Source organism: Capricornis sumatraensis, chromosome 20 (assembly GCF_032405125.1).
Source record: "Capricornis sumatraensis isolate serow.1 chromosome 20, serow.2, whole genome shotgun sequence".
Taxonomy (NCBI): Eukaryota; Metazoa; Chordata; class Mammalia; order Artiodactyla; family Bovidae; genus Capricornis; species Capricornis sumatraensis.
In genome coordinates, this window is record NC_091088.1 from 68,921,083 (window position 1) to 68,947,605 (window position 26,523).

Here is a 26,523-nt window from a genome sequence, read left to right on the forward strand (position 1 = left end):
TGCAGTCCATGGGGTCGCTGAGGGTCGGACACGACTAAGCGACTTCCCTTTCACTTTTCACTTTCATGCATTGGAGAAGGAAATGGCAACCCACTCCAGTGTTCTTGCCTGGAGAATCCCAGGGATGGGGGAGCCTAGTGGGCTGCCGTCTATGGGGTCACACAGAGTCGGACACGACTGAAGCGACCTAGCAGCAGTAGCAGCAGCAGACTGTATCAAAGCATGAAGCAATGTGGGAAGAAAAGAGTCCACCCTTAGCTATAGAGAAAGCAACAAATTCACGGGATTATTTTAAAAATAAGGTGAAAGAAGATAATGTATGCGGAGTATCTAGTGCATCTCGTTAGTTTTGTTCGTGATAAGACCAGAGAATGGGAATATGCGACTTTTAGAAAAGATCAAATTTAGGACCTCGAGCTTGAGAGAGAGTCATAAGTTAGACCCCTCAGTCACCACTGGTTGCCTGTAATTTCTTGGTTATGTGGGCAGTGAAACCGAAGAAGGCTGGGAGGAGGACGGGGAAGACAGAATTTTTACGCACCTTTTTCTTCTTCCAGCCTTACCCTCCCAGGACAGTGCTGTTCTCCAAGAGAGAAGCCAGGAAAAGAAGGTGAAAATGGCAGTTGAGCTAGTGAAAGCCATACCCCAGGTTAGTTATTTCATTTTTCTTCCTCGAAAGGCAGCCTTACTGTTTAGGACTTAGTAAAGCTGTTTTCTTTATGAAAGTCCCTTGATTAACAGTCTTTGGAAAAGACCCTGAGGCTGGGAAAGACTGAAGGCAAAAGGAGAAGGGGGCAGCAGAGGATGGGATGGTTAATAGCATCATCTATTCAGTGGACATGAGTTTAAGCAAAACTCCAGGAGACAGTGAAGACACGGAAGCCTGGTGTGCTGCAGTCCATGGAGTGGCAAAGAGCTGGCCACGACAGCGTCTGAACAAGAACAACAACCGTCTTATCTAAGGGCCTGGTTCCCACCTCTCCCAGAGAGCACTTCCCTTATTTTTTTACAAATAAACTTTTTTATAATAGAAACCTTGCAGACAGCAGGGGGTATGCATATGCATCACATTCCGCTTCCCCAGTTTCTAATATCTTACATTAAGTTTGGTGAGTGCTATGCTTGGTCGCTCAGTCGTGTCCGACTCTTTTTGACCCCATGGACTGTAGCCCACCAGGCTCCTCTGTCAGTGGGGATTCTCCAGGCAAGGATACTGGAGTGGGTTGCCATGCCCTCCTCCAGGGGATCTTCCCGTCCCAGGGATCAAACCCAGGTCTCCCGCATGGCAGGTAGATTCTTTACCAGCTGAACCACCAGGGAAGCCCAAGAATACTGGAGTGGGTAGCCTCTCCCTTCTCCAGGGGAACTTCTGACCCAGGAATTGAACCAGGATCTCCTGCACTGCAGGCGGATTCTTCACCAGGAGAGCTACCAAGGAAGCCCTTAATGACCCAACATTGATAGATTATTACTAAGTCCATGCTTTGTTCACACTTCCCTTCGTTTTTACTTAATGCCCTTTTTCTGTACCAGGGTCCTAGCCAGGGCACCACGTTACATGTAGTAGTTCTGTCTCCTTGTACATGACAGTTTCTCATACCTTCCTTCTTTTTGAAAACCTTGTCAGTTTTGAGAGGTCCTCAGGTTATTTTGCAGAACATCTCTGAAATCTGATGCTTTTTCCTCTGATTCGACTGGACTAATGTATTTTTAGAAGGAAGATCACAGAGTTCCATTTTCCTCATGTATCATACATCAAGGGTTCACACTATCAAGGTGACTCACTACTATACTTTGAGAGCCTGGTTGAGGTGGCATTACCAGGTCTCTGCACTGTGGGTTGCTCCTTTTTGCCCCACTTGTCCATGCTGTCCTCCCCTCTCCATTGGCAACTACCAGTTCTAGCTCTGTGTCTGTCCACAGTCAGTTTCTGTCTTGTTTGTTTAGATTCCGCAGTTAAGTGAGATCATACAGTGTTTGTCTGTCTTTGTATGACTTCTTTCACTGAGATAATGCCCTCTAGTTCCATCCATGTTGTGGTAAATGACAACACTGAGCATTACAAAGATTTTTAGTATTTTCATTGGAAATAAATGTGAAGATGAAAATGCCCGTAACACTTTAAAAAATTTCTCACAACTCTCACAGATATAGAACTCAAAGGAGTGGTTTCTAGGGGGAAGGAGGAGACAAGATAGGGGTAAGGAATTGAGAGCTATAAACTATTATGTATAAAATAAGCTACAAGGATATATTGTAGAACACAGGTAAATATAGCCAATATTTTATAATAACTATAAACAGAGTATAACCTTTAAAAATTGTGAACACTATATTGTATACCTGAAACTTATATAATATTGTTTGTCAACTATATTTCAATTCAAAAGAAAAACACCTGCGAATCTCTCAAAATTGACCAAAAAAAAGAAAATTGTCTTGATCTGCTGGTGATTATAACTGGGCATTGTCTTTAAGAAACTGAAAATAACTATTTTTGGTTTCATTTTGATATTGTCTAAATATATACTGGCTTGTTGTACTCAGATTTAGTACACAAGGTGGATGTGTTGCAGTCCTGCACTGGGTGCTTTCTCAGGTTGCTCTTCGGGTCACTGACGTGTGGCATGACATGCTAACTAATTCTTGATGGCACAGCATTAAAAACCAGTTGCATTCTAGGGGAATTCCCTAGCATTCCAGTGGTTAGTGCTTTCACTACTGGGACTGGGTTCAATCCCTGGTTAGGAAACTAAGATCCCACAAGCCTTGAGGCTCAGCAAGCGCCCCCCCCCCACCCCCGCAAAAAAAAAAAACTGCACTCTAAATATATTTTTTATTTGTGTCAACAAAAAAAAACCCAGCCATGTCAGTTCAATGCCTCTTCTTAAAGCACTAGGATCGCATAGAGCACCGTTTCCATAATATCAACTTAAATTTTCTTTTGTGTTGTTTTTGAAGGTTCAGCCATAGACACACATCCTTCCTTGAAGCCCTTGTCTACCGCCCTGTGGCCATCTGTCCGTACTTCCCCACGCCTGAAAGCTCCCATGGACAGAGGAGCCTGGTCGGCTGTAGTCCATGGAGTGGCAAAGAGTCAGACGCAGCTGAGCACACACTCACACACACAAGAGAAATGGATTCGCACCATTGTATACAATACAATTTAGCAACTTCAATAAGAACTATTTAATATTACATGTTTAAGGGTTTTTTCCTCAAAGGGCTATGTCTCACATAATGTAGGGCCAACTCAGTGCTTAAGCTTGAAGTCACGTGTGGACGTGAGTATTGCTTGATCCAGAAGGTCTTTGTGTTATTTCAGGACCTGGTGACATTCAAGGATGTGGCAGTAGACTTCTCCCCCGAGGAATGGCAATGGCTGAGCCCTGCTCAGAGAAGTTTGTACAGGAGTATGATGCTGGAGAACTATCAGAGCCTGGTCTCACTGGGTGAGGATCTTTTCCCCCTCTGCATAATTCAGAATTACCCTCAGGGACTCTTTACTTTTTTTTTTTTAAATTTGTTGTGTCTCGATCAGAATTGACTCTGGACAATGAAGAGGATGTTCAGGAACTGGTGAATATCTCAGGTTGAGCCGGTGATTTGGGTGTGTATCAGATATTTCGTGAGCGTGCCTTTTGGTCAGTTGGGAACACAGGGCACGCTGTGACTCGCACTGGTCTCCTGTGCTGGCCTGTTTTCCCTGTCGTATAGTAGTGTTACCAGCGTAACAGGGTTCACCAAGAATAGAGCCGGATCGTTATGAATTCAGAATGCTGCTTTAAAATCTGTATATCTTTATTAACTTGCAGAAAGTGAACTAGCGAGGCACACGCTGAAAATTGCTTTAGATGTTCTTAGGGAGACTAACGCCCTTGTCATCGCTAGGGCCACCTCAGGGGCTAGTTTAGCTTTGCCTTGTCTGGAGGCCCCTTTCCTGCTGCTTGCTTGTGGTTCACTAAATGTTGTGAAACTAAATGTATGTCTTTGACCAAATTTGAGAAATGTTTGACGGTTACTTAATTTTTTTCTACTCTCTCTTCTCCTTCTGGGATTCCAGTTGCACACGTTAGAATCTTGGATATTGTGCGTTAGGTAACTAAGGATGTGTTCCCTTTTAAAAATCTTTTTTCTCTGTCAGCTTAGATAATTTCTGTTGATTCATTTTCAAGTTCACTGCCGCTTTCTTTGTCCTCTTCAATGTCTTGTTAAGCCCATCTAGTGAATTTTTAAATTTCAGATACTGTATTTTTCAATTCTAGACTTTTTACTTGGTTCTTTTTTATAATTTCTATTTTGCTGCCAAGAGTATTACAGGCATATTTTCCTTTATATTCTTGAATATAGATATAATAGCTATTTTAAAATCCTAGTCTACTGATTCCAGCATCTGTGTTGTCACAGGTTGGGTCTCCATTAATGCCTTTTTTTCTGAGTATGATTCACTTTTTCCACTTTTTAGGGAGTAATTAGATTTTTTCCTGGACACTATAAATACTACATTATAGAGTGTTAGGATTCTGTTACATTCCTTTGAAGAATATTGATTGTTTTTTAATCAGACAGTTAACTCAAACTCCAAACTGTCTCTCAGTTCAGTTGCTCAGTCATGTCCAACTCTTTGCGACCCCATGAATCACAGCACGCCAGGCCTCCCTGTCCATCACCAACTCCCGGAGTCTACCCAAACCCATGTCCATCGAGTCGGTGATGCCATCCAGCCATCTCCAAACCGTCTCTAGGGGTCCTTTATATTACCTCACTTACTGCTGTCCAGTGATCTTCTAAAAATGCTGGGCTGCATTTCTGCCTCCAGTCTCTTAGAAGATGATTCCACTTTGATAGGAGTGGCTGTTAGCAGCCCCACTGAACTATGCCAGAAGCTTTATATAGCTGTCACTCCTTGAATTATTCATTCCATCATGTCATTCCATCAGAATTGAGGGACCAGCTGAAATGTCCAAAACATGACCAATTTTCATACCTTTTTCTGTATGCAGGACTTTGTATCTCTAAGCCATATGTCATCTCCTTATTGGAGCAAGGGAAAGAGCCCTGGATGATGATGGAGAATGAGATGAGAAGCCCATTCCCAGGTGAGTGTGGGAGAACCGGAGAGGGGAGTCCTTTCTAGGCAGTGGCTCCGCCATTTGCACAGGTGATCTTTCCTCCTTTCTTATGCTTCTTAGAAACTCTTCTCAAAGAAGGGCACTCAGAGCTGGTGCTCTGGGACGGGCCAGAGGGCTAGGGTGGGGAGGGAGGTGGGAGCGGGGAGCGGGCTGAGGGGGATGCATGGACACCTGTGGCCAGCTCATGTTGATGTATGGCAAAAACCATCACAATATTGTCAAGTAATTATCCTTCAATTACATTAATTAAAAGAAAAAAAAAAAAGAAACTCTTCTCAAGCCTTCCAAACCTGGGAGAAGACTGAGAGTTGACTTCTTAGCGTGAGCTCCCCAGATCTCTTCTCTTCTGCTTGTTTTTCAGTTGCTCAGTCTTTTCTGACTCTGACCCCTGGCCTATAGCATGCCAGGTTCCCCTGTCCTTCACTGTCTCCTAGAGCTGGATCCATTCACGGCCACTGAGCTGGTGATGCCATCCAACCATCTCATCCTCTGCTGCCCCCTTCTCCTTTTGCCTTCAATCTTTCCCAGCATCAGGGTCTTTTCCAATGAGTTGGCTCTTTGCATCAGGTGGCCAAAGTATTGGAGCTTCAGCTTCAGCATCAATCCTTCCATTGAATATTCAGGATTGATTTCATTTAGGATTGACTGGTTGGATCTCCTTGCAGTCCAAGGGACTCTCAAGTCTTCTCCAACACCACAGTTCAAAAGCATCAATTCTTCAGCCCTCAGCTTTCTTTATGGTCCAGCTGTCACATCCAAACATGACTACTGGAAAAACAAGAGCTTGGATTATACAGACCTTTATCAGCAAAGTGATGTCTCTGCCTTTTAATATGCTGTCTATGTTTAGCATAACTTTCCTTCCCAGGAGCAAATGTCTTTTTAATTTCATGGCTGCAGTCACAGTCTGCAGTGATTTTGGAGTCCAAGGAAATAAAATCTGTCACTGTTTCCACTTTCCCCCTTCTATTTGCCATGAAATGATGGGACTGGATGCCATGATCTTAAGTTTTTTCACTTTCTGCCATTACAGTGGTATCACTGGCATATCTGAGATTGTTATTTCTCCCGGCAATCTTAACTCTCTTCTAAAAACTCATTTTGCAAAAATCTTTATCCAGCTCCTTTCCATCCCCCTCTTTCCTTTTGACATACTGACTTAACATAAACTTCTCTGTTTTTTAAATCTTGACTCCAGAATTGGATGCTGCATGGAAATCATAACATACCCTGCTACTTTAAATCAGTTTTTGCTTTCCTGTCACAAATAGGAAAAATTCAGATCCTACCAGCTCCTTCTTAATTTTCCAGCCTTATCTTCTGTTATGTTTTAGCTTTTTCACTGTACTTTAGCCCAGAGTTTTCTTCATGATGCAGGTTATCAAGGTATGTTCCGTATGTGTTACAGGTATTCCCGCATCCTGAGTCTCTAAGCCGTGAGAGACCAGATGAGGTTAGAGGCAGTCTGAGTTCAAGTCTGACTCCCTCTGGATCATAGGCAGTGTCTTAGGATTATAATTTTCAACAGGTGCCTGATGTACAGTTGAAAAGCACCGCTCTATCCCCTAGGTCGCCTTTTCTGAACTCGCAAGCTCTTTCCCACTCAGGCTTTTGTTTTTCCTGTTCTCTCTGCTTAGAATGCTCTTCTCTTGGCTTTCTGTCTATGCCTGGCTTTCAGGCCAGAGCTCAAAAATCATCTCATTGGACGCCTTCCTGGCCACTTCATATAATGAACATTTCCCTATTCCAACCCATGCACAATCTGTGAAGCCACTGTTTCTTTGTAACACTCAGGAGAGCCCATAATTAACTTGTTTTGGGGGTGTGTGCTTATTTTTTGCCTCCCCCTCTGAACCTAAATTTCACAAAGACAAGGGAATGTTGGGATCGCATATGATATTCTGCCTTTATGAAATTCTCCTTTCACTTCTGTAACAGTGTTTGATCTTTACATTTGGGGATGATGTGGGCCCTATACTTCTAGGATCCTCCAAATATTAGAAGGGAAATAAGCTCGGCTTAGACTCGCTTTATAGTCTGGTTATGTAGGAAGCTACTATCAGCCTTAAAGAGGAAAACAGAAAGAGGAGCTTTCCTGATAAGAGGCAATAACTGTGCACGTGAAGAACAGATACAGGAAGAGGGAAAGGGGATAAAGAAGCCTGTTGTAAATCTGATGGGACACTGAGTGACAGTATGGCTTTAGGTATTCAGTGATTAAGGCAGCTTGGCATCCATGTTGAGAAAAGCCAAAAAGGGAAGGGACAACCACGGCTCTCCACGGGAGGCCGGAAATGAAGACAGCCTTCATACAACAACAAAGTAAATTTGAGGGAGGAGCAGATGACGCTGTCACCTTCCTGCTTTTCTCTTTCTAGGACTGCTCCCCTCAGTCCATCTACGTAAGAAAAACCATGGGGAATTGGTTTCTTGAGTTCTCATGGATCCAGTTCTAGAAATATTGAAGTTTGGGTGTTCCTGATACCATGAATGACCTGGGGAGGAAGCTTGTTAATATCTCAGTATTTCTTAATTGCTTTGGTAGATTTGATCCCTCCCATCTCTGAACTTTTATACTAGTTTCACTTTTTTACCACATGGATTCATTTTGTATATATTATATTTTCTTCTCAAATTACTTGCTTTGTTGGTCTGGGCTTCCTCATAACTTTCTGGACTTCTCTAGCTTGACATGTAGTGGAAAACTGTTTAGGGAGCATTGGATCAGTCAGTAATTTGTTATTATGTTTCTTGATATCACCTCTTCCCTAAAGTTTTCTCTTAGTGTCACCTCTTCTATACACATTTCTTCTTTATAGATTTATCGAGAATTTCTTCCTTGTGCCTGAGTTCCTGTGATATACATTAAGTGACTTAGTAGTAGTATAAAAGGCTCATTTATTTCTTCCCGAAAGCTTATATTCTATCTCACAAGGTAAGAAAGGTAGTGATGTGGTAGTAAATAAGAATTTAATTAATAACAGTGATACCAACTTACATATCTCTGTAAGACTAGTTTCTACAAAAAGACATGGCAGAACCCTATTAAGATGTGATAGTTTTCCTAGGCTGGTGAAAGAAAGATGATGAATGGAAAAATCCCTTAATATGCACTCTGAAGTTCAGGGATCTATGAGAAATGAAGAGCATTTACTTTATTAAAATACATGGAAATGGCTTATGGGAATGCTTTTTTCTGATTATGAAGACATGATTCTAGGATTTTGCCTAAACTCCAAGAGAAGTCACAAAGCATAAGGTATTTGTGGTTTCAGGGAATCTACAGAGATTTTTGAGTGGCAGAGTTAAGTGGTAGTATTGGCTTTTTAAGAAAATTAGCCTGGCTGTATATGCAAGTCTCCTAGAAGAGGGAGAGAATAGAGGAAGAGAATTTGATGTACAGTCTGTTATGTTAATACAGGCATAAAATATTACTGCCATTGCAGCCTGCACCTTCAGGACTCTGTTATCCTACATTTAATTTTCTAAATCACCGTTTCCATGTTCTTCTATGAGCTCTCATTCTCTGGGGTCTGCTTACATATTTTTTTCAGTTGAAATACCTGTGCATAATATATTTTGTGGAGTTCATTATTTTCAAATCACCTTTTCTGTGTTAAATGTTTCCTTTGTTATAGCCCATGATAAAGGAAACATTTGGTTTTTTGAATCTTTCAGATTGGGAATCTATACATGAGACACAAGAATTACCTCTGAAGCAGTTTGTATGTGATGATATGTTAATGGAGAGAATTGCAAGCTATGAACGTGAATGTCCTACTTTTGGAGAAAATTGGAAATGTGAAGATCTTTTTGAGAGGCGGTTGTTAAGCCAAGAGACATTTATCAGGCAAGAAAGAAGCACTCCTAAAGAAACCCTCACTGTGGAAATAGACCACAGATATAACAAACCTGAGAAATTTGTTCCTCTACACAGTATAGAAGAGACTATTTATAATAATCACAAGTCAGATAAAAAAAACTTTTCCAAAAATTCCATGGTATTAAAACACAAGAAAGTCTGTGCAGGAAAGAAACTTTTTAAATGTAATGAATGTGAGAAAACCTTCACCCAGAGCTCATCTCTTACTGTTCATCAGAGAATTCATACTGGAGAGAAACCATATGAGTGTAAGGACTGTGGGAAGGCCTTCAACCAGAGTCAACACCTTGTCCAGCACCACAGAATACACACTGGAGAGAAACTCTTTGAATGTAAGGAATGTAGGAAAGCCTTCAGCCAAAATGTGCATCTTATTCAACATCAAAGAATTCATACTGGAGAAAAACCATATAAATGTAAGGAGTGTATAAAAGCCTTCAGCCAGCCTGCACACCTTGCTCAGCATCAGAGAATTCATACTGGGGAGAAGCCTTATAAATGTAAGGAATGTGGCAAGGCCTTCAGTGATGGCTCCTCCTTTGCCCGACATCAGAGGTGTCACACTGGCAAAAGACCCTACGAATGTATTGAATGTGGGAAAGCTTTCAGGCAGAACACATCACTTATCCGTCACTGGAGATATCACCACACTGGGGAGAAACCCTTTGACTGCATCGACTGTGGCAAGGCCTTCAGCGATCACATAGGACTCCTTCAGCACAGGAGAATTCATACTGGAGAGAAACCCTACAAATGTAACGTGTGTGGGAGAGCCTTCAGCTACGGCTCATCCCTGACTGTGCATCAGAGAATTCACACAGGAGAGAAACCATATGAATGTGATATCTGTGGGAAAGCCTTTAGCCATCATGCCTCACTCACCCAGCACCAAAGAGTGCATTCTGGAGAGAAGCCTTACCAGTGCAGAGAATGTGGGAAGGCCTTCAGGCAGAGCATACACCTTGCTAGCCATCTGAGGATCCATACTGGAGAAAAACCCTATGAATGTAAGGCATGTGGAAAAGCTTTTAGCATCAGTTCGCAGCTGGCTACTCATCAGAGAATTCATACTGGAGAGAAACCTTATGAATGTAAGGAATGCGGGAAAGCCTTCAACCAGAGGGCACACCTTGCACAGCACCATAAAATTCATACTGGAGAGAAACCTTACGATTGTACTGAATGTGGTAAAGCCTTCAGCCAGGCTACCTGCCTTGTCCAACATCAGAGAGTTCACACAGGAGAGAAACCCTATGAATGTACTGAATGTGGGAAGGCTTTCAGCGACAGCTCATCCCGTGCTCAGCATCTGAGACTTCACACAGGCCAAAAGCCCTATGCATGTGTCGACTGTGAGAAGGCATTCAGAACAAAATCATCACTCACTTGTCATCAAAGATGTCACACAGGGGAGAAGCCTTACGAATGTAGTGCATGCGGTAAAGCCTTTAGCCATCGACAGTCGCTTACTGTTCATCAGAGAATTCATTCCGGAGAAAAACCGTATCAGTGTAAGGAATGTAGGAAAACCTTCAGCCAGATTGGACACCTTAATCTACACAGAAGAATCCACACTGGAGAGAGATCTTACAAATGTAAAGAATGCGGAGAAGTCTTCAGACAAAGTGTGCACCTTGCTCACCATCATAAAATCCATGCTGCAGCGTCGTCTCCAGCCCTGAGCTCTTCCCCACCCCCCGTGTCACCAAGTCCTGGGGGTGTGTCTGCTGAGTATTTCTGGAACTCATCCACGTCTTTCCATCCTCATTGCCCTAATCCAAAACATAGTCACCTCATCTGGACTATTCCAGTTATCTAAACACTGGTCCCTCTGCATCCTCTTTGGTCTCCTCCAAGTTCATTCTTCACACTACTTCCACAGTGGTCTGTTCAAATGTAAATGTAATTATATGACTCTCTTAAAACCCTCGGTGTGAAAGTTTAAACTACTTGATGCATACCAAGTGCTTAGCATAGTGCCTGACCCAGACTAAATGCTCTATAATGATAGCTTAGTATCCTTCGGAGTCTGCTTGAAAGCTGTTTTTAAGCAGTGAACTCTGGAAGACAGTATATGTACTTGGAGATCATAACAGTTTTTAAAACTGAAACTTAATGTGAATGATGAGGATTAGCATGTGTTAAAGCTTAAACATTAACACGTTTAAAGCTTTATACCACCACATATATGACTGTATTCCTTTGTTGGTGAGAAAATTCAACATGACCTAATACATAGAGTATGTTTTAGGAAGTATCTAGAACTCTGGATAAGACTGGAACAAAAGAATTAGAAAATAACTGGGAATAATGCAAGACTGTATTTAGTAAAGGCAAAAAGTAAAAATTCCTAATATTTAAAATGGAAGAAGCAGAGAACTTGAATAGTCTAGCCCTTTTTTAAGACACCTGGTTTCACAGATTAATGCTGAACCTTCAAGGACTCATAATTAAGCTGTCTAGAGTACAGAAAAAAATAATTGAAATGGACTATTTTGGAGTACTTCTAACCTCTGTTAAGGAGAACACAGGTTATGAATAAATGGAGATCCATGTTTCTAGAAGGAACTTTTAGTACTGTCTGTACATTTGGTCAGTTCCAGTCACAATTCTTTTAGGATAAATTTCCACTGACGATTTTGTTCTGAAAATCAATGTAGAATGGTAAATAGGAAAGCATCACAAGGAAATTTTTGAAAAATGATTGTGTTCCCATGAATTTAGTTACTTGCAAAAGTAATTATTTTTCACGTGTCAGTGGGGGAGATAGATTACTTAAATGGTGCTTGACAATTATCCAGCTGGAAATAAAGTCAGATCCACATTTCACCCCTTACAGAGAAGTTCATTCCATATAGATTAAAGATATAATAGGAAACACAATATTAAATTTCTGAGAAGAGAATGTAGACTATTTCTATCCCCTTGAGTTCAGGTAGGCTTTAGTAAGCAGGACACAGTCCAGAAGTTATGAAGAGGGACAGTGTTAGGTAAGACCATGTAAAAAGTTTAAACTTTTCCATGGTATAAGACACTATGCAAAGTGAAAAGACACACGACTGATATTTTATATATATATTACAAAGGATATAGCCCTTATAAAAAGTGCTGTTGCCTTATGTGGCAGCCTGGATGGGAGGGGAGTTCAGGGGAGAATGGATACATGTATATGTATGGCTGAGTCCCTTTGCTGTCCACCTGAAACTGTCATAAGATTGTTAATTGGCTATACCCCAATACAGTACAAAAAGTTAAGGAATGCTGTTGTAAAGCAGCAAGTAAGAGACCCAGTCCGACAACATCAGGTAAGATACACAGTATGACAGCAACTCTAAATGAAGAAAACAGTCAAGGAAAATCTTAATTGCACTAATGATCAGATAAATGGAAATTTGAAAAGTTCTCACCACCAGCACAAACCAGCACACACATTATGGGTAATATCCAGTACTGTTACAGATGGGACATTTTTATACGTTGGGAGGGTAAATAGGTAGAAAGACATTTTAGAAGGTAATATGGGAATCGCTGCCCACTCCAGTATTCTTGCCTGGAGAACCCCATGGACAGAGGAGCCTGGTGGGCTGCAGTCCGTGGGGCCACAAAGCAGCAGACATGACTGGATGACTAGCACACCAGCACTAACATGGTACTGTATGTCAGCATATAAAGTGTAATTAATTAATCACTGCTGCAATTCTAGGTAGTCATCTCAGAAAGCACAGGCACAAAAATAGAGACGTACATTTACCACAGAATTTTTAAAAACTTGGAACAGCTTAAGTATCCAGCAGTAGTAAACTGATTAGTTAATTTTGGAAAATCGGTTCCGTAGATTATTATGCAGTAACTGAAAAGAATGAGGACGATCTCTATACTCACAAAACTATGCCTTGTAGTTTACTGAGAATGTAATTTTCGTAACTGTAATACGGCGTAGTTACAAGTAGATAAACTCTTTAAAGTTAACGTGAACTATGTTGGTTTTGTCTGCAATGCAAATAGACACCATGCATGCACAGATTCCTTCCCTGTTGGTTGGGCTGCTCTGATGTCATTCCCTGGGGTTTTCTTTGCGTCACAAGCTGTACACAATTCACGTTAGTCCAATCAGACACTCTCTCCTCGGGACTCAGGTGGGAGCTGAATATGAATCATCTCTTGGCCACAACTTTTAAGATGCTTCCCGAGTTCCCGCTGCTCTGCTTCCTAGAGCTAAAATGTTTCATGTTCTTTCCAGGTTGTCCCCCCACCAGCATTTTGTTCTCATTTTAAAATAAGATTAAGTTCTTTTGCTGTCTATCAGGGAAAACTAACCAGTATGGAAATTGGTTAGCACTGAGTGGGTTTCAGGCCAAAGATTCTTAGAAAGTGTGGAATTATGATTAAAGTGTGGTTATTGGGTGAAATGGAGCAGAGCAGTATAAGGCACCTAATCCTGTTTTGTGCCATGAAAGTAACAGGCCTTCATAGCAACAGAAAGACAGCTCGTCAGCTGAGGTCTGGATGGCTCTTTCCTTGGATGCATTAAGAGGACAGAAGGTGCCAGTGCATGGAGTAGGTATGATGCCTGTTCAGAGCGGAACTGGGTAACAGAAAGCAAGAGGGTAAAAGGACTTATTTCTTAATAAACTTTTTTGCTCTAAGGCATGAAGTAGAACCCAAGTCATTCATGTAACATAATGGAAAGACTTATAGCTTTTATTGTTCAGTCGCTAAGTCAGGTCTGACTCTGTGACCCCATGGACTGCAACAGCCCAGGAAAAAAAAAAAAAGCAGGAAGCAGGACTGGATGTGTGTGCCCCTGGGAGGGAGGTGTGAAGAGAAAGGTGCTCACACCTCGGGGAGCGCCGGCACTGATTGGGGAGAGCGAGGGGGCTTCAGCAGCTGGGAGGGGGCGCAGCCGCAGCAGAAACGAGAGAGGCCCGCCAGGTCAGCGCTGTCACTGCACTTCCCAGCCCGAGAGGCTTCCAAGGCTGTGTGGGGAGAAGCCTGAATGCCATGGGGACAGAGGGCCATTCAGGGCCCGTGAAAGAGGGGGGAGTCACAGCACCCTTATTCTCAGGGCCCGTGAAAGAGGGGGGGAGTCACAGCACCGTTATTCTCGGCGTACTCTGGCGGGGGCAGCGCCTCTCAAACCCCACTGTAACACGCGAAGGACTCAGCTATGCTCCTGTGGTCGGCTGTGGGCTGGTGCTCCAGAACAGCTCAGCTGACTCCCGTCTTGCTTGGTGAGCCCTCAAGGCCGGAGCCGGGACTTACAGCAGGGAGACATGGGCATGGCACCAAGCTTGCTTCCGGTTCCACTGGTCAAAGCAGGCCCCATAGCCAAGCCTGGGGTGGTGTGGGAAGGGCTGACTGGGTGGTGTGGCTACAGGGAAGGATGAAATATGCCAATCACTAGTGCAGACCACCTGCATTACCAGGAATTGCGGAGGACTACAAGGTCTAGCTTAGGAGACCAGGGTTCGATTCCTGGGTTGGGAGGATGCCCTGGAGAAGAGAATGGCAAGCCGCTCCAGTATTCTTGCCTGGAGAATTCCACGGACAGAGGAGCCTGGTGGGCTACAGCCTATGGGGTCGCAAAGAGTTGGACACAACTGAGACGGACACACACACAAGGTCTAATCAGATGGCAAGATCTCCACAAGCTTATCCTAAGTAATTCATACGGTCTGTAATTTATAAGGGCTTCCTGGTGGCTCAGCTAGTGAAGAATCCACCTGCCACTGCAGGAGACGAAAGAGACTCAGATTCCATTCCTCGGACAGGAAGATCCCCTGGAGGATGAAATGGCAAACCACGCCAGTGTTCTTGCTTGGAGAATCCCATGGACACGGGCCTGGAGGGCTACAGTCCATGGGGTTACAGTCAGATGCAACTGAGTGCACACGCACACACACAATTTATAAAGAAGAAAGTAATCATCTTACCTCTATATTCTCCTTCCCACCAGTCAGCAAGCTCCTCTCCCTCGAGGCAACCACTCAGAGCAGTTGCCTCGTATCTTTCCAGAATATTCTATGCATGTATAAGCAAATTTTTATGTGGATATTTGTTTATATGCATAAATATTCTAAAAAGTTATATAATGCTCCTTTCTACCCAAATGGTACCGCATGGAATGGTTTTCCATCTTGCTTTTATTCATTGTCATCTGAGACCCTCTATATGCTTAGACAGGCAGGTGGATGTTACCATTTCACATAGTTTGGGCATAAGCTATTTTTTATCTTTTTTTTCTCTAAATCATTTTGGTTTTTTAAAATATTAATTTATTTATTTAGGGGGCATAAGATTTATTATAAAGAATCCCTTATGATTATTTAAACCTCATTGTGATTTGTTTAGCTTCAGAAAAAAAAAAATTGCTGAAAAGTATTTCTCAGTTGTGCTGCTGCTGCTGTTGCTAAGTTGCTTCAGTCATGTCTGACTCTGTGCGACCTCATAGACGGCAGCCGACCAGGCTCCCCCATCCCTGGGATTCTCCAGGCAAGAACACTGGAGTGGGTTGCCATTTCCTTCTCCAATGCATGAAAGTGAAAAGTGAAAGCGAAGCCGCTCAGTCGTGTCCGACTCGCAGCAACCCCATGGACCGCAGCCTACCAGGCTCCTCCGTCCATGGGATTGTTCAGGCAAGAGTACTGGAGTGGCTTGCCATTGCCTTCTCCATCTCAGCTGTGAGTGAAGCCTTTCTTCCAAATTTGACCTGTGTTGTAGGGCAACTAGGACCTCTCTACATAAAAGAGAATGTCCACATTAAAAAAAAAAATTGCTATGACATTTTCAATCATATAGAAAGGTATAAAGTATAGTACATGCCCATATTCAATATTTTTTAAAAATAACTTTGGTAACAAGAAAATATAATACCTGTACTTTTAAAATAAGGAAATGCACCATATTTTATAATATATATTTGCTTTAAAAATAGGCTGTGAAAATCTGTCTATATGTCTATTTTCCAGGTCAATTTTAAAGTAAATGACAGACATGCTCTCACTTCCTCAGCTTGCATCTCTAAGGAAAAAACAATTTGTACTCACTTCAGCAGGACATCTACTAAACAGAAGGAAAAATAAAGTATCCTCTACACAACCACAATACCCTTCTCACACAATGACATGAATAATCCCTTAATATCACTGACCAGTCCACACTCAGATTTCCTTGCTTCGCCCACCAAGACACGTTGGAAAAGTGATTCAATTTTATCAGAAACTAATGTGTCAAGCCAAAATCACCGCAGATGGCGACTGCAGCCATGAAATTAAAAGATGCTTGCTCCTTGGAAGCAAAGCTATTTAATGTGCTATCGACAGCACATTCAAAAGCAGAGACGTTACTTTGCCAACAAAGGTCCGTCTAGTCAAGGCTATGGTTTTTCCAGTGGTCATGTATGGATGTGAGAGTTGAACTGTGAAGAAGGCTGAGCGCCGAAGAATTGATGCTTTTGAACTGTGGTGTTGGAGAAGACTCTGGAGAGTCCCTTGGACTGCAAGGAGATCCAACCAGTCCATCCTAAAGGAGATCAGTCCTGAATATTCATTGGAAGGACTGATGTTGAAGCTGAAACTCCAACACTTTGGCCACCTGATGTGAAGAACTGACCCATTTGAAAAGACCCTGATGCTGGGAAAGATTGCAGGCAGGGGGAGAAGGGAACGACAGAGGATGAGATGGTTGGGTGGCATCACCAACGCAATGGACATGAGTCTGAGCAAGCTCCGGAAGTTGGTGATGGACAGGGAAGCCTGGCGTGCTGCAGCAGTCCGTGGGTTGCAAAGAGTCGGACACAACTGAGCGACTGAACTGAACTGTGCCTTGTCTGTGAACTGGGCATATTAGCTTGTGGAGAGGAGCAAATGATCAACACATGGAGACACATACCTCCCTGCCCACCTGGCCTCTCAGTTCTCAGCCCTGTAGAGGAAACCAGGGAGGGCCTGGGAGGAGAGAATCTGTCTGCTTTTTTTTTTTTCCTGTCCCGTCATTTTCTGCACAGGCCTTGACACACAAGGGGTCGTGAAGAAATGCCAGGTGAATGAATGAGTAAGAGAAAAACCTTCCCTGCTGGTCCAGTGGTAAAGAATCTGCCGTTCTAATGCAGGAGACACGGATTCGATCCCTAGTCTGGGAAGAGCCCACGGAGCAACTAAGCCCGTGCGCCACAACTGAGCCTGTGCGCTGGAGCCCATGAGCCGCGACCACTCGGCCCACGAGCTGCAACCACTCGGCCCACAAGCCGCAACCACTCGGCCCACGAGCCGCGACCACTCGGCCCACGAGCTGCGACTACTGAAGCCGAGTCCCCTAGAGCAGAGAAGCCCCCGCAATGAGAAGCCTGAGCACAGCTGGAGAGGAGGCCCTGCTCACTGCAGCTAGAGAAAGCCATACAGTCGCAAAGACCCAGCACAGCAAAGACGGAAAATAAACACACAGAGAGAACAGCCCTCTGCCGGCTGGTGTCTGCCGGGTCAGGAACCGCAGTGTCTCAGTCTTGCCTGTATTCAAGGTATCACCCAGGCCACAGCACAGCAGGTCCTGATGAAGGGCTTACCTGAAGGCCCGGGGAGCCGCCGGGGCGTCTGTGGGGAAGAACACTGCAGGCAGAGGTCCGCTCCAGAGCCAGTGCCGACGTCCTGAGACAGGGGCATGACGGGCTTGTCGGAACAGCCACGGGCCAGTGTGGCTGGAGCAGGGCAGGGAACAAAAGGGAGGCATGGCAGGGTGGGGAAGGCCACAGGCGAGTCCGCGTGGGGCTGGATGGCCGGGGGAGGACCCTGCCTTTGACTTCCTGAAGTGGGTGGATTACGAACGGTCTTAATTACGTTTAATGGGATCTCCCTGGCTCTTGGGTGAAGAACGGAGCATCGGGGTGCCGGTGGGGACCTCCATCATCCATGAAATGAGCGTTCTGGCACGTGACAGAGCTGAAATAAATAAGCACTGCTCTATGGTTTATCCCAGGTGGCTCTGTGGTAAAGAGCCCACCTGCAATGCAGGAGGTGCCGGTTCCATCCCTGGGTCGGGAAGATCCCCTAGAGGAGGAAATGGCAACCCACTCCAGTATTCTTACCTGGGAAATACCTTGGACAGAGAAGACTGGTGGGCTATAGTCCACGGGGTTGCAAAGAGTTGGACACGACTTAGAGACTAAAACAATAACAACAAACCAGCTCCAAATTTTTTTCTTTATAAATCCATTTTTTACCTGGACAAGTCTCCCCTTTCAACTTTTTGCTTCTCTTCCAGGAATACTTGCTTGTGCATGCTAAGTCATATCTGCCTCTTGACCACCCCAGGGACTGTAGCCTGCCAGGCGCCTCTGTCCTTGGGATTCTCCAGGCAAGAATGCTATATCGGGTTGCCATTTCCTTCTCCAGGGGATCTTCCCGACCTAAGGATGAAATCTGTGTCTCGTGTATTGGCAGGTCGGTTCTTTACCACTGTACCGCTTGAGCCGTTTTTCCAGGAATACTTAACACACTAAAAAAATAGTGATATGTACTACCTCCCTGCATATTTCTAGTAATTATCTTTCAAGACCCAGGAATCTTTTCCCAACATCTCCAAGAATATAACTGTTGAAAAAGATGGTTCATTTTATTTTCTGCACTGGTCAACACCTTTTACAAATAACATGTTTAATACAGCTTGTATATCCTCATTTACATTTTCAGTCACGATGGTTTGTTCCAACTCTAAATGAAGCCAATTTAATCCTGAACGTTGGTGAAAGTGAATCTATAATGAATCTCTTAGCTTGCTAAAAGTGCTAAGTTGCTTCAGTTGTGTCCAACTCTTTGCAACCCATAGACTGTAGCCTGCCAGGCTCCTCTGTCCATGGAATTCTCCAGGCAAGAATACTGGAGTGGGTTGCCATTTCCTTCTCCAGGGGATCTTCCCAACCCAGGAATACGAACCCAGGTTCCCTGCACTGCACGCAGATTCTTTACCCACTGAGCTACGAGGGAAGCCCCTTTTTGGCTTGAGTTCATATGAAATGAGACTCTCCCGTCTGCAACCAATAAAATCCCAAAGAATGGAACAGCTGAGGCATGTGTTTCTTTTAAGGGCCAGTTGTGGCTTGTTGAACACAATCAGCTGGAGACAGGAGTGGAGAGAGAGAGAAGCTGACACTTTACCTGCACTAATGTCTCCAAGAAACTCAAAAGAGGCCACTCAAAGTCCTATTAAAACAAAATGACTCAGAGAGTCCAAATACACATACCCAGGGAGTTTAAATAGCAGGATGGAAATATCGACCACTATTAGACAGGGTAAAATTGAAGGCAAGGGATTACATTAGTTTAAGACAATCATTTCCTATTAGGCAAAGGATTAAGAATCGGATTTTAACCAACAGTTACTGCGTGCCCACTCTACACTTGGCACTGTGCCGGGTGTTTCACATGTATTACTTAGTGGACAAAGACGCAGCAATGCTATATATATTATATGCACCAAATTACACAGCTGCTAAATACACAGTATATATTAATAAAAATAGATTGACAAACGTAATCAATACTAACAGATTTTTACATAGCCTTATTGGTTTTTGACATGTAGGTTTGGACAAAACTAAATAGCATGTGATTCTGAACAATGTAATTGATAAGATGAAGTTGATTAACTGACATGTAGTTTTGAACTCTACAGACAGAAAATATATATTTATCTGAAGTGTCCATGAAACACACACAGACACTGGATATGCTCTAGGCCAGGATAAAGGCTTCTTGAAAGGCCCTGAAAGCAGACGTGTGACGGCCCACACTCTCGGCTCACAGCGCAGTGAATTGGGAAGAAACCTCTTTTTAAATAGACCTTGTCGCTGAGTTTCCAATCACTCTTTAGAAACCCTGCGATAAAATACTTAGGCAACAACAAGATAAACAAGAACACGAATTATCCTTCTTTGAGATGTGGCCGAGGCTATAGCCAGAAGTACATTTATGTTATTAAATGCACTATTACAGCAAATAGTTTTATAAAAAGAATATAAACAAATTAAGAGGTCAACTTAAAAATTGAGACAAGGAATAGAAACAACACAGAAATAAACCCAATACATGTTAAAGGAAAAAAATTATAAACTAGAGAAAAAATGGACATAAACAAGTCTAATGCTGGTTCTTCAGAAAAATAATAACTAGATAAAACTTTGACAAATCAAAGGAAGAATGGGGACAGAATAAAGAGAAGATTTTGTTTAATTATATTGGGGCTGACCAAAAAAATTCATTCCAGTTTCTCTCTACCATCTTACAGAAGAACCCAAATGAACTTTTGGTTCAAGCCAAAAAATACTGTTCATAATTAAGCTAATCATCTGGAAGAAAATATTCAGTGGAATGAAGAATAGCCTAAGGAACAAAAGAATACTATAAATCATCAAAATTAATGGAGTTAAAAAGTATTAATGAGCTGGAAACAAGAGAAGAAACGGAGAAGCCATCTAAGAACACACGGAAACCTCCCTTCCGTAGCTCTAGGACCTGATCCCTTTCCTGAGTTCTTTATGCACGTCAAAGAATTGATACTTTTTACACTACAAGAAAGGATTTCCCTGATGGCTCAATGGTAAAGAATCTGCCTGCCAACACAGGAGACCCAGATTCTATCCCTGAGTTGGGAGGATCCCCTGGAGGAGGAAATAGAAACCCACTCCAGTAACCTTGCCTGGGAAATCCCACGGACAGAGGACCCTGGTGGGCTATAGCCCATGGGGGTCACAAAGAGTCAGACAGGACTGAGCACAGCCTAAATTACAGATCAAGTATTCAAAAGCACAGCAGAAGGTCAAATGTTACTCAAGTCCTTCTATGATGTAAGCTTAGCCACGATACCAAAACGAAACAAAGATAGTACCAATCTTATGTAAGAAGATAGAGGCAAGAATCCTACATAAAATGTCAAGGAACAGAATTCAGTATCTGAAAAGCCAGGTGTGCCACCATCCTAAGAATGCAAAGGTGATATGTAATTGAGAAACTGACTCAATTTCATTGCTTGTATGTTGCACACGTGTTCACCTTCTCTGAAGTCACGCTGCATCTTCCACTTGGTGACATCTTGCATTTAAGCAGCATTCTGTTTCTCAAGAGTACACAAAATAATACGCACTTACACTCGAAGATGTCTTAAGTTCAGTGAAATACAGTAATGCAGAAACGGCACATGAAAAGGTGAAACATAAAAGTCATCTCAATGGGTGTGTAAAAGGCATTTGATAATATTCAAGACCTATTCCTGATTTTTTAAACCAGGGCTCTTCCTTAACATGACACAAGGCCTCTATTTCAAAACAAGAGCCACCTTTATAGTTAAATGTGAAACATCATGGGCATCCCAGTTAAAACCAGGAACAGAAAGGTCACACACACCACCAAGACTATGGTCGTTTGCTGTGGAGCTTTGGACCACTCCACAAAGCCCTGAAACAGAAACAAAGAAAACGTATAAGTATCAGCGGGGGAGGGAGCCGCCCTTGTCACTTGTAAAAACCTGGGATTACAGAACTGGGAAAGAAACTGTGTATCAGGGATTGCCCTGGTGGTCCAGTGGTTAAAACTCCATGCTCCCAGTGAAGGTGGCTGAGGCTTGACCCCTGGTCAGGGAACTGGATCCCACACGCCATAACTAAGAAGCAACCAAGAATTCACACAGGCAACTAAAAGATCCCACATGCCTCAACTAAGACCCAGTGCAGCCAAATAAATAAAGAAAAATTTTAAAAAGAAAAAGAAATAGCCTGTCAGCTGTAGGGCTGTTTTAATGAAAAACTGCAAACACCCGGAAGGGAGGGGAGCTTGGGAGAGAATGGGTATGTATGGCTGGGTCCCTTTGCTGTTTACCTGAAACCACCACAACATTGCTGATCAGCTATACTTTAGTACAAAATACAAAGCTTAAAGCTTGGGGAAAAAACCAGAAATAAAATAAAACCATAGGTGTGCTGTCTCTTCCTCTCTCGGATATTCAAGAATAAACTTCCTGGGACTTCACTGGTGTCAGTGCCTGAGATTCTGAGCTCCCAATGCTGGGGGCCCCGGTTCAATCCCTGGTCAAGGAACTAGGTCGCACATGCCGCAGCTAAGACCTGGCATGACTAACTAAATAAACATTTTTAAGAAAGGATAAGCCTCCTGGCCCACAGAATTACTTTCTTCCCTTGAGCCATCCCACTGGGAGCCAGCACTTATTTCTACACTACCAAGGTTGGTTGTCCAGCTTGCCTCCTCCCACCTTGTGTCAACAAAGCCTTTTTCTAGCTTGAGCCAGTCCAAGTTGGATTTGTGATATCTGATTGGCAGATGGGACCCTCACACGTTGCCAAGAGTGATAATATGCTTTCTTTCTAATACATAAAATAAATATGTAAGTAAAAGAACCACTGTTACTATTTCACATATTGATGTCTTATGCCCCCACAAAGAAAACATTAGGTCTTCCAATGAAAGGAAAGTGCTCAATCATTCTTTCTGGTTTTACTCAAGAGTACTTGGATTAAAACACAGTAAGTAATTAGTGGATGGAGGGATGGAGGGATGAGTAGGCAAAGGGGTGGATGAAAGAAGGCACATCCTTCCAACAGTCACCAAGTAGTAGATGGACGGATGGGTGAGTAGACAGATGTGTGGAGAGAAGGATGGGTGAGCGGGTGGGCTGAATGGATGGAGTGAGGGCATATGGATAAGGATGAGTGGGCACACAGATAACTGCGTTATGGACTGACGGAGTGTGTGTGAATGAGCAGGCTGGGTGGACGAATCAGAGGACAGATGGATGGAGTGTCCAATGGGTGGATGGATGAATGGATTGGTATTGGTAGAAGGGTGAGTGGATGGGAGAGTTGATGGATGGATACAGAAGTGGATGGACGACCTCAGATGGATGGATGGGTGCATGATGGATGGATGGGTGGATGAATGGGTGATAGATGGATGATGGATGAATGGGTGATGGATGGATGGATGATGATGGCTGGAGGGATGAATGGATGATGGCTGGGTGGATAATGGATGGTTGGATGGATGAATGGGTGATGGATGGATGGATGATGATGGCTGGATGGATAATGGATGGATGGATGAACGGGTGATGGATGGATGGGTGGAATGGGTATATGCATGAGTAGGCAGATGAAAGCTTGGGTGAATAAATGAGGGGACAGATGAATGAGTGGTTAATTCATGAAGCATTTATGAGTGAAGGGTTGGAGGGTATACATGGATGGAGTTACACCGACCACCTGATACCCTCCACTCCATGTCTGACGACTATGGAACATGTCCTGTTTCCCACCAGAGACCTCGTGGGGCTCACATCCCCAGAGAGACTTTTGTGGGGCCAGGAAATTCCAGGCTGAGGAAAGGAGTGTGACAGTCCACTGAGAACTGCAGAGAGGGGTCTCATCAAAAGAGGAAGGAATCCCCAGCTCACCTGGGCATCCTCAGACTCATCGTCTTCCTCCACCGAGCTCCACTCCTGGGGAACCACGGTCTCGGGAGAAGGTAGGTCTGGGCGAGGGCAGAAATGGAGGAGAAAGGAGTCATGAGTGAGCGAGCAGGCCAGCTGGATGGGCGCTGCTTTCTTCCCACCCACCGCACCTCTCCTGCTGAAATCCTGACACACACACAGATACACACACACACACAGACACACACACACACAGAGAGACACACACACACAGACACACAAAGACACACACAGTCACACACACAGTCAGACACACAGACACACACACACAGTCACACACACCACATACACCACACACACACATACACAGACACACACACAGACATGCACACACACCACACACACACAGACACAGACACAGACACAGACACACACCACATACACCACACACACATACACAGACACACACACACCATATACACCACACACACACACACCACAGACACACACACACACATACACAGTGCATGTAAGTTGTTCAGGTGGGGTGGAGAGAAGAGGAGACCTGAGTTCTGATCCCATTTCTGCCACTAACTACCCAGGAGACTTGGACAGAGCCACCTGCTGTGGCTCACCACCTGGGCCTCTATTCCACCGCCTGGTAAATGGGTACAATAGTTCCTTTCCTACAGCCCTCTGGCAAAAACTGAGGGAGGGAGCAGAAGAAAAGCCACAGAGTTAAGCCAGGAGGATGGAGGCTTCCCCAGCTTCCAGCCACCAGTGAAGGAATCTCCCCATATTCGAATCTCAACATTCTTGTCACCGCTCAACTGGAGAGAACCAGGGGTGGGACCAAAGATGGGTATTTCCCACTCTTTTGCACCCAGGTCCTGCCAGGAGCCCCGAACCCCCTCCTCGTTGCTGGAGTGATGTTTCTGTTCCCCACACCTTGGTCGCAGGCCTGCTTATCTCCCGGGGAAGAAGGAAGAACCCTTCCCTGGTAGAAGGTTCAGCTGTCATTCTGCTATGGGGGTGCCATACGGGTTGTCCCCATCTCAGCAAATGACGCCACTCTCTGTACACCCAAGAGCTGCTAGGTTGCCAGAAGAGGCTGAAAAAGTGCCTGTGACCTGGGATCTTCCACATCTTGTTTGTCCTAAGAACCCTTCAACCACCCCGATGAGAAATAGCCTGGACAAGCCTGCTGGAGACACATGGCCATAAGTCAGCACCACCCAACCACCCAGACACCCCAGTAAGGCCATCTCACATGAACCAGCTGCCTTTTGATCCACTGCGGCTGCTCAGCGGGAGCAAACACAGGCAAGGGCAGCAGGACTATCCCCTGAGGCCACAAGCACTGCCAACCCGCAGCGTCATCGACAGATAGACTGGCTTTAAGCCACTCAGTTTTGGGCTGACTTGTTACACAGCAGAAAGCTGACTGACATGAGGCTCCATTTAAAAATGTGCTGAACGGAGCAGCAGGATGAAGTCCCCTTTCCCCAGGCTCGGCCATGGCCCCCGCCTCCCACGGGACCCTGGCCCTCACCTCTCTTGTCGCTGCCGCAGCCGGAGGCCCCAACCTCCACAGCCACCCAGTCCTTGGCGAAGGTGGCACGCTTCTCCCAGGCCTTGTTCTCCCGAGGCAGCAGCGTCTTTGCCCTCTCAGGCTCCAGCAGCCCCCGGATCTGCTCAGGTCTGAGACTCTGCATCTCTTCAGAACGTGGAACTTGAGAGACAGGCTACTTCTCCTCCCCCCGTTCCAGGGTCCTGCTGAGCTCCCCAGGGAGCAGGAGTTGGGGCCTGAGGACTGACAGACATTCCATCACTCGACAAACATTTACAGAGCGCCAGCCCTGAGCCAGGATGATTCCTGGGCGCCAGGGAAACAGGATGCGGAGATTAGCGCCAGCCCTGAGCCAGGATGATTCCTGGGCGCCAGGGAAACAGAGTGAGGAGATTAGATAGCATCAGTGGCTAGTGGACATGAATCTCAGCAAACTCCGGAGATAGTGAAGGACAGGGGAGACTGGTGGGCTGCAGTCCACGGGGTCACAAAGAGTCAGACACGACTGAGCAACCGAACAGCAACCCCCGAGACACAGCGCTGAGCGGAACAGTTTCCCTTTTGGGACTTGCTCTCTAGCGGCGGGAAGTGGGGCAGACAGACAACATGTCAAATGATGAAAAATACTCTAGAGACGAATAAAACAAGAAAGGGGACACGGAGTTTAGAGAGGATGGCCAGAGGGTGGTTCAGGCAAGTGTGCACACAAACACACACACACACTCCACACACACACTCCACAACCAAAGCACAGACCCAGAAGCTTTTAGGAAAAGAGAGTACCCCACTCCCGGTAACCTCTCTGGCTGCAAAAAGAAGGACCCCAGTCTTCCCTCGAGCCCCCTGCAGCCTTGACTTTCTCCTCTGTGATCATTAAGAAGGAGGAGGAGGAGCATCTGACCGACAAGGATTTAAAACATCTAATTTAGACACAACTAAGTGGCTAAGATTCCAAGGACCCAACACAGCGAGCCTGGGTTCCATCCCTGGTCAGGGAACTGACCCACGTGCCACAACTACAGATCCCGCGTGCCGCAAGCAAGCCCTGAGCGCTGTAACTAAGGCCTGACATAGCCGAAAACACATAAATAAATGCTTTAAAATGATATGCTCTTTAATACTCTCATTCTATATCTTGTCAACTTGACAAGTGACAGCCTCCTGAATTTCAACTTGGCAAGATATAAAATGACAGTATGAAAGGATATTTCCTTTTAAACTAGATTTTTTTTCCTTGTCTCCTCCCTCCCCCACCCCCTCACCTGCATTCTCTCCACTTTCCATGCCTTCTCACCCTTCAGCTAAAACACACGGTTAATTACAGCTCATACTAAAGCCAAAATACAGTGTCAGCAAGGACCTGCCGAAGGGCACAGGGAACTCGAGTCAGTGTTCTGCGACAAGCCCAATGGGAAAAGGGCAGAGGCAAGTGCAAGCGCAACTGACCCACCTCCCTGAAGACCTGAGACGGAGGCGGCACTGCGAGCCAGCTGCACCCCAATACGGAACAA

At 44.5% G+C, this 26,523-nt stretch overlaps 2 protein-coding genes across 2 annotated transcripts in view; one reads left to right on the plus strand and one right to left on the minus strand.

Annotated features, from left to right (window-relative positions):
* The first annotated feature begins 598 nt into the window (after nucleotides 1–598).
* Nucleotides 599–26,523, plus strand: part of LOC138097115 (zinc finger protein 805-like) — a 724,976-nt gene continuing 699,051 nt past the window's right edge. The window contains exons 1-4 of the mRNA XM_068993355.1: nucleotides 599–649; nucleotides 3,326–3,452; nucleotides 5,004–5,099; nucleotides 8,811–10,526. Of these exons, the coding sequence (XP_068849456.1) occupies nucleotides 617–649; nucleotides 3,326–3,452; nucleotides 5,004–5,099; nucleotides 8,811–10,526 (1,972 nt within the window). The 5' untranslated portion in view covers nucleotides 599–616. The remainder of the gene's footprint in view (nucleotides 650–3,325; nucleotides 3,453–5,003; nucleotides 5,100–8,810; nucleotides 10,527–26,523) is intronic.
* Nucleotides 21,348–25,157, minus strand: SMIM17 (small integral membrane protein 17). Its single transcript, XM_068993383.1, has 3 exons — nucleotides 24,995–25,157; nucleotides 23,467–23,543; nucleotides 21,348–21,458 (listed from the first exon to the last, which is right to left on the minus strand). Exons 1-3 carry the CDS (start codon nucleotides 25,155–25,157, stop codon nucleotides 21,348–21,350), a joined length of 351 nt encoding a protein of 116 aa, XP_068849484.1.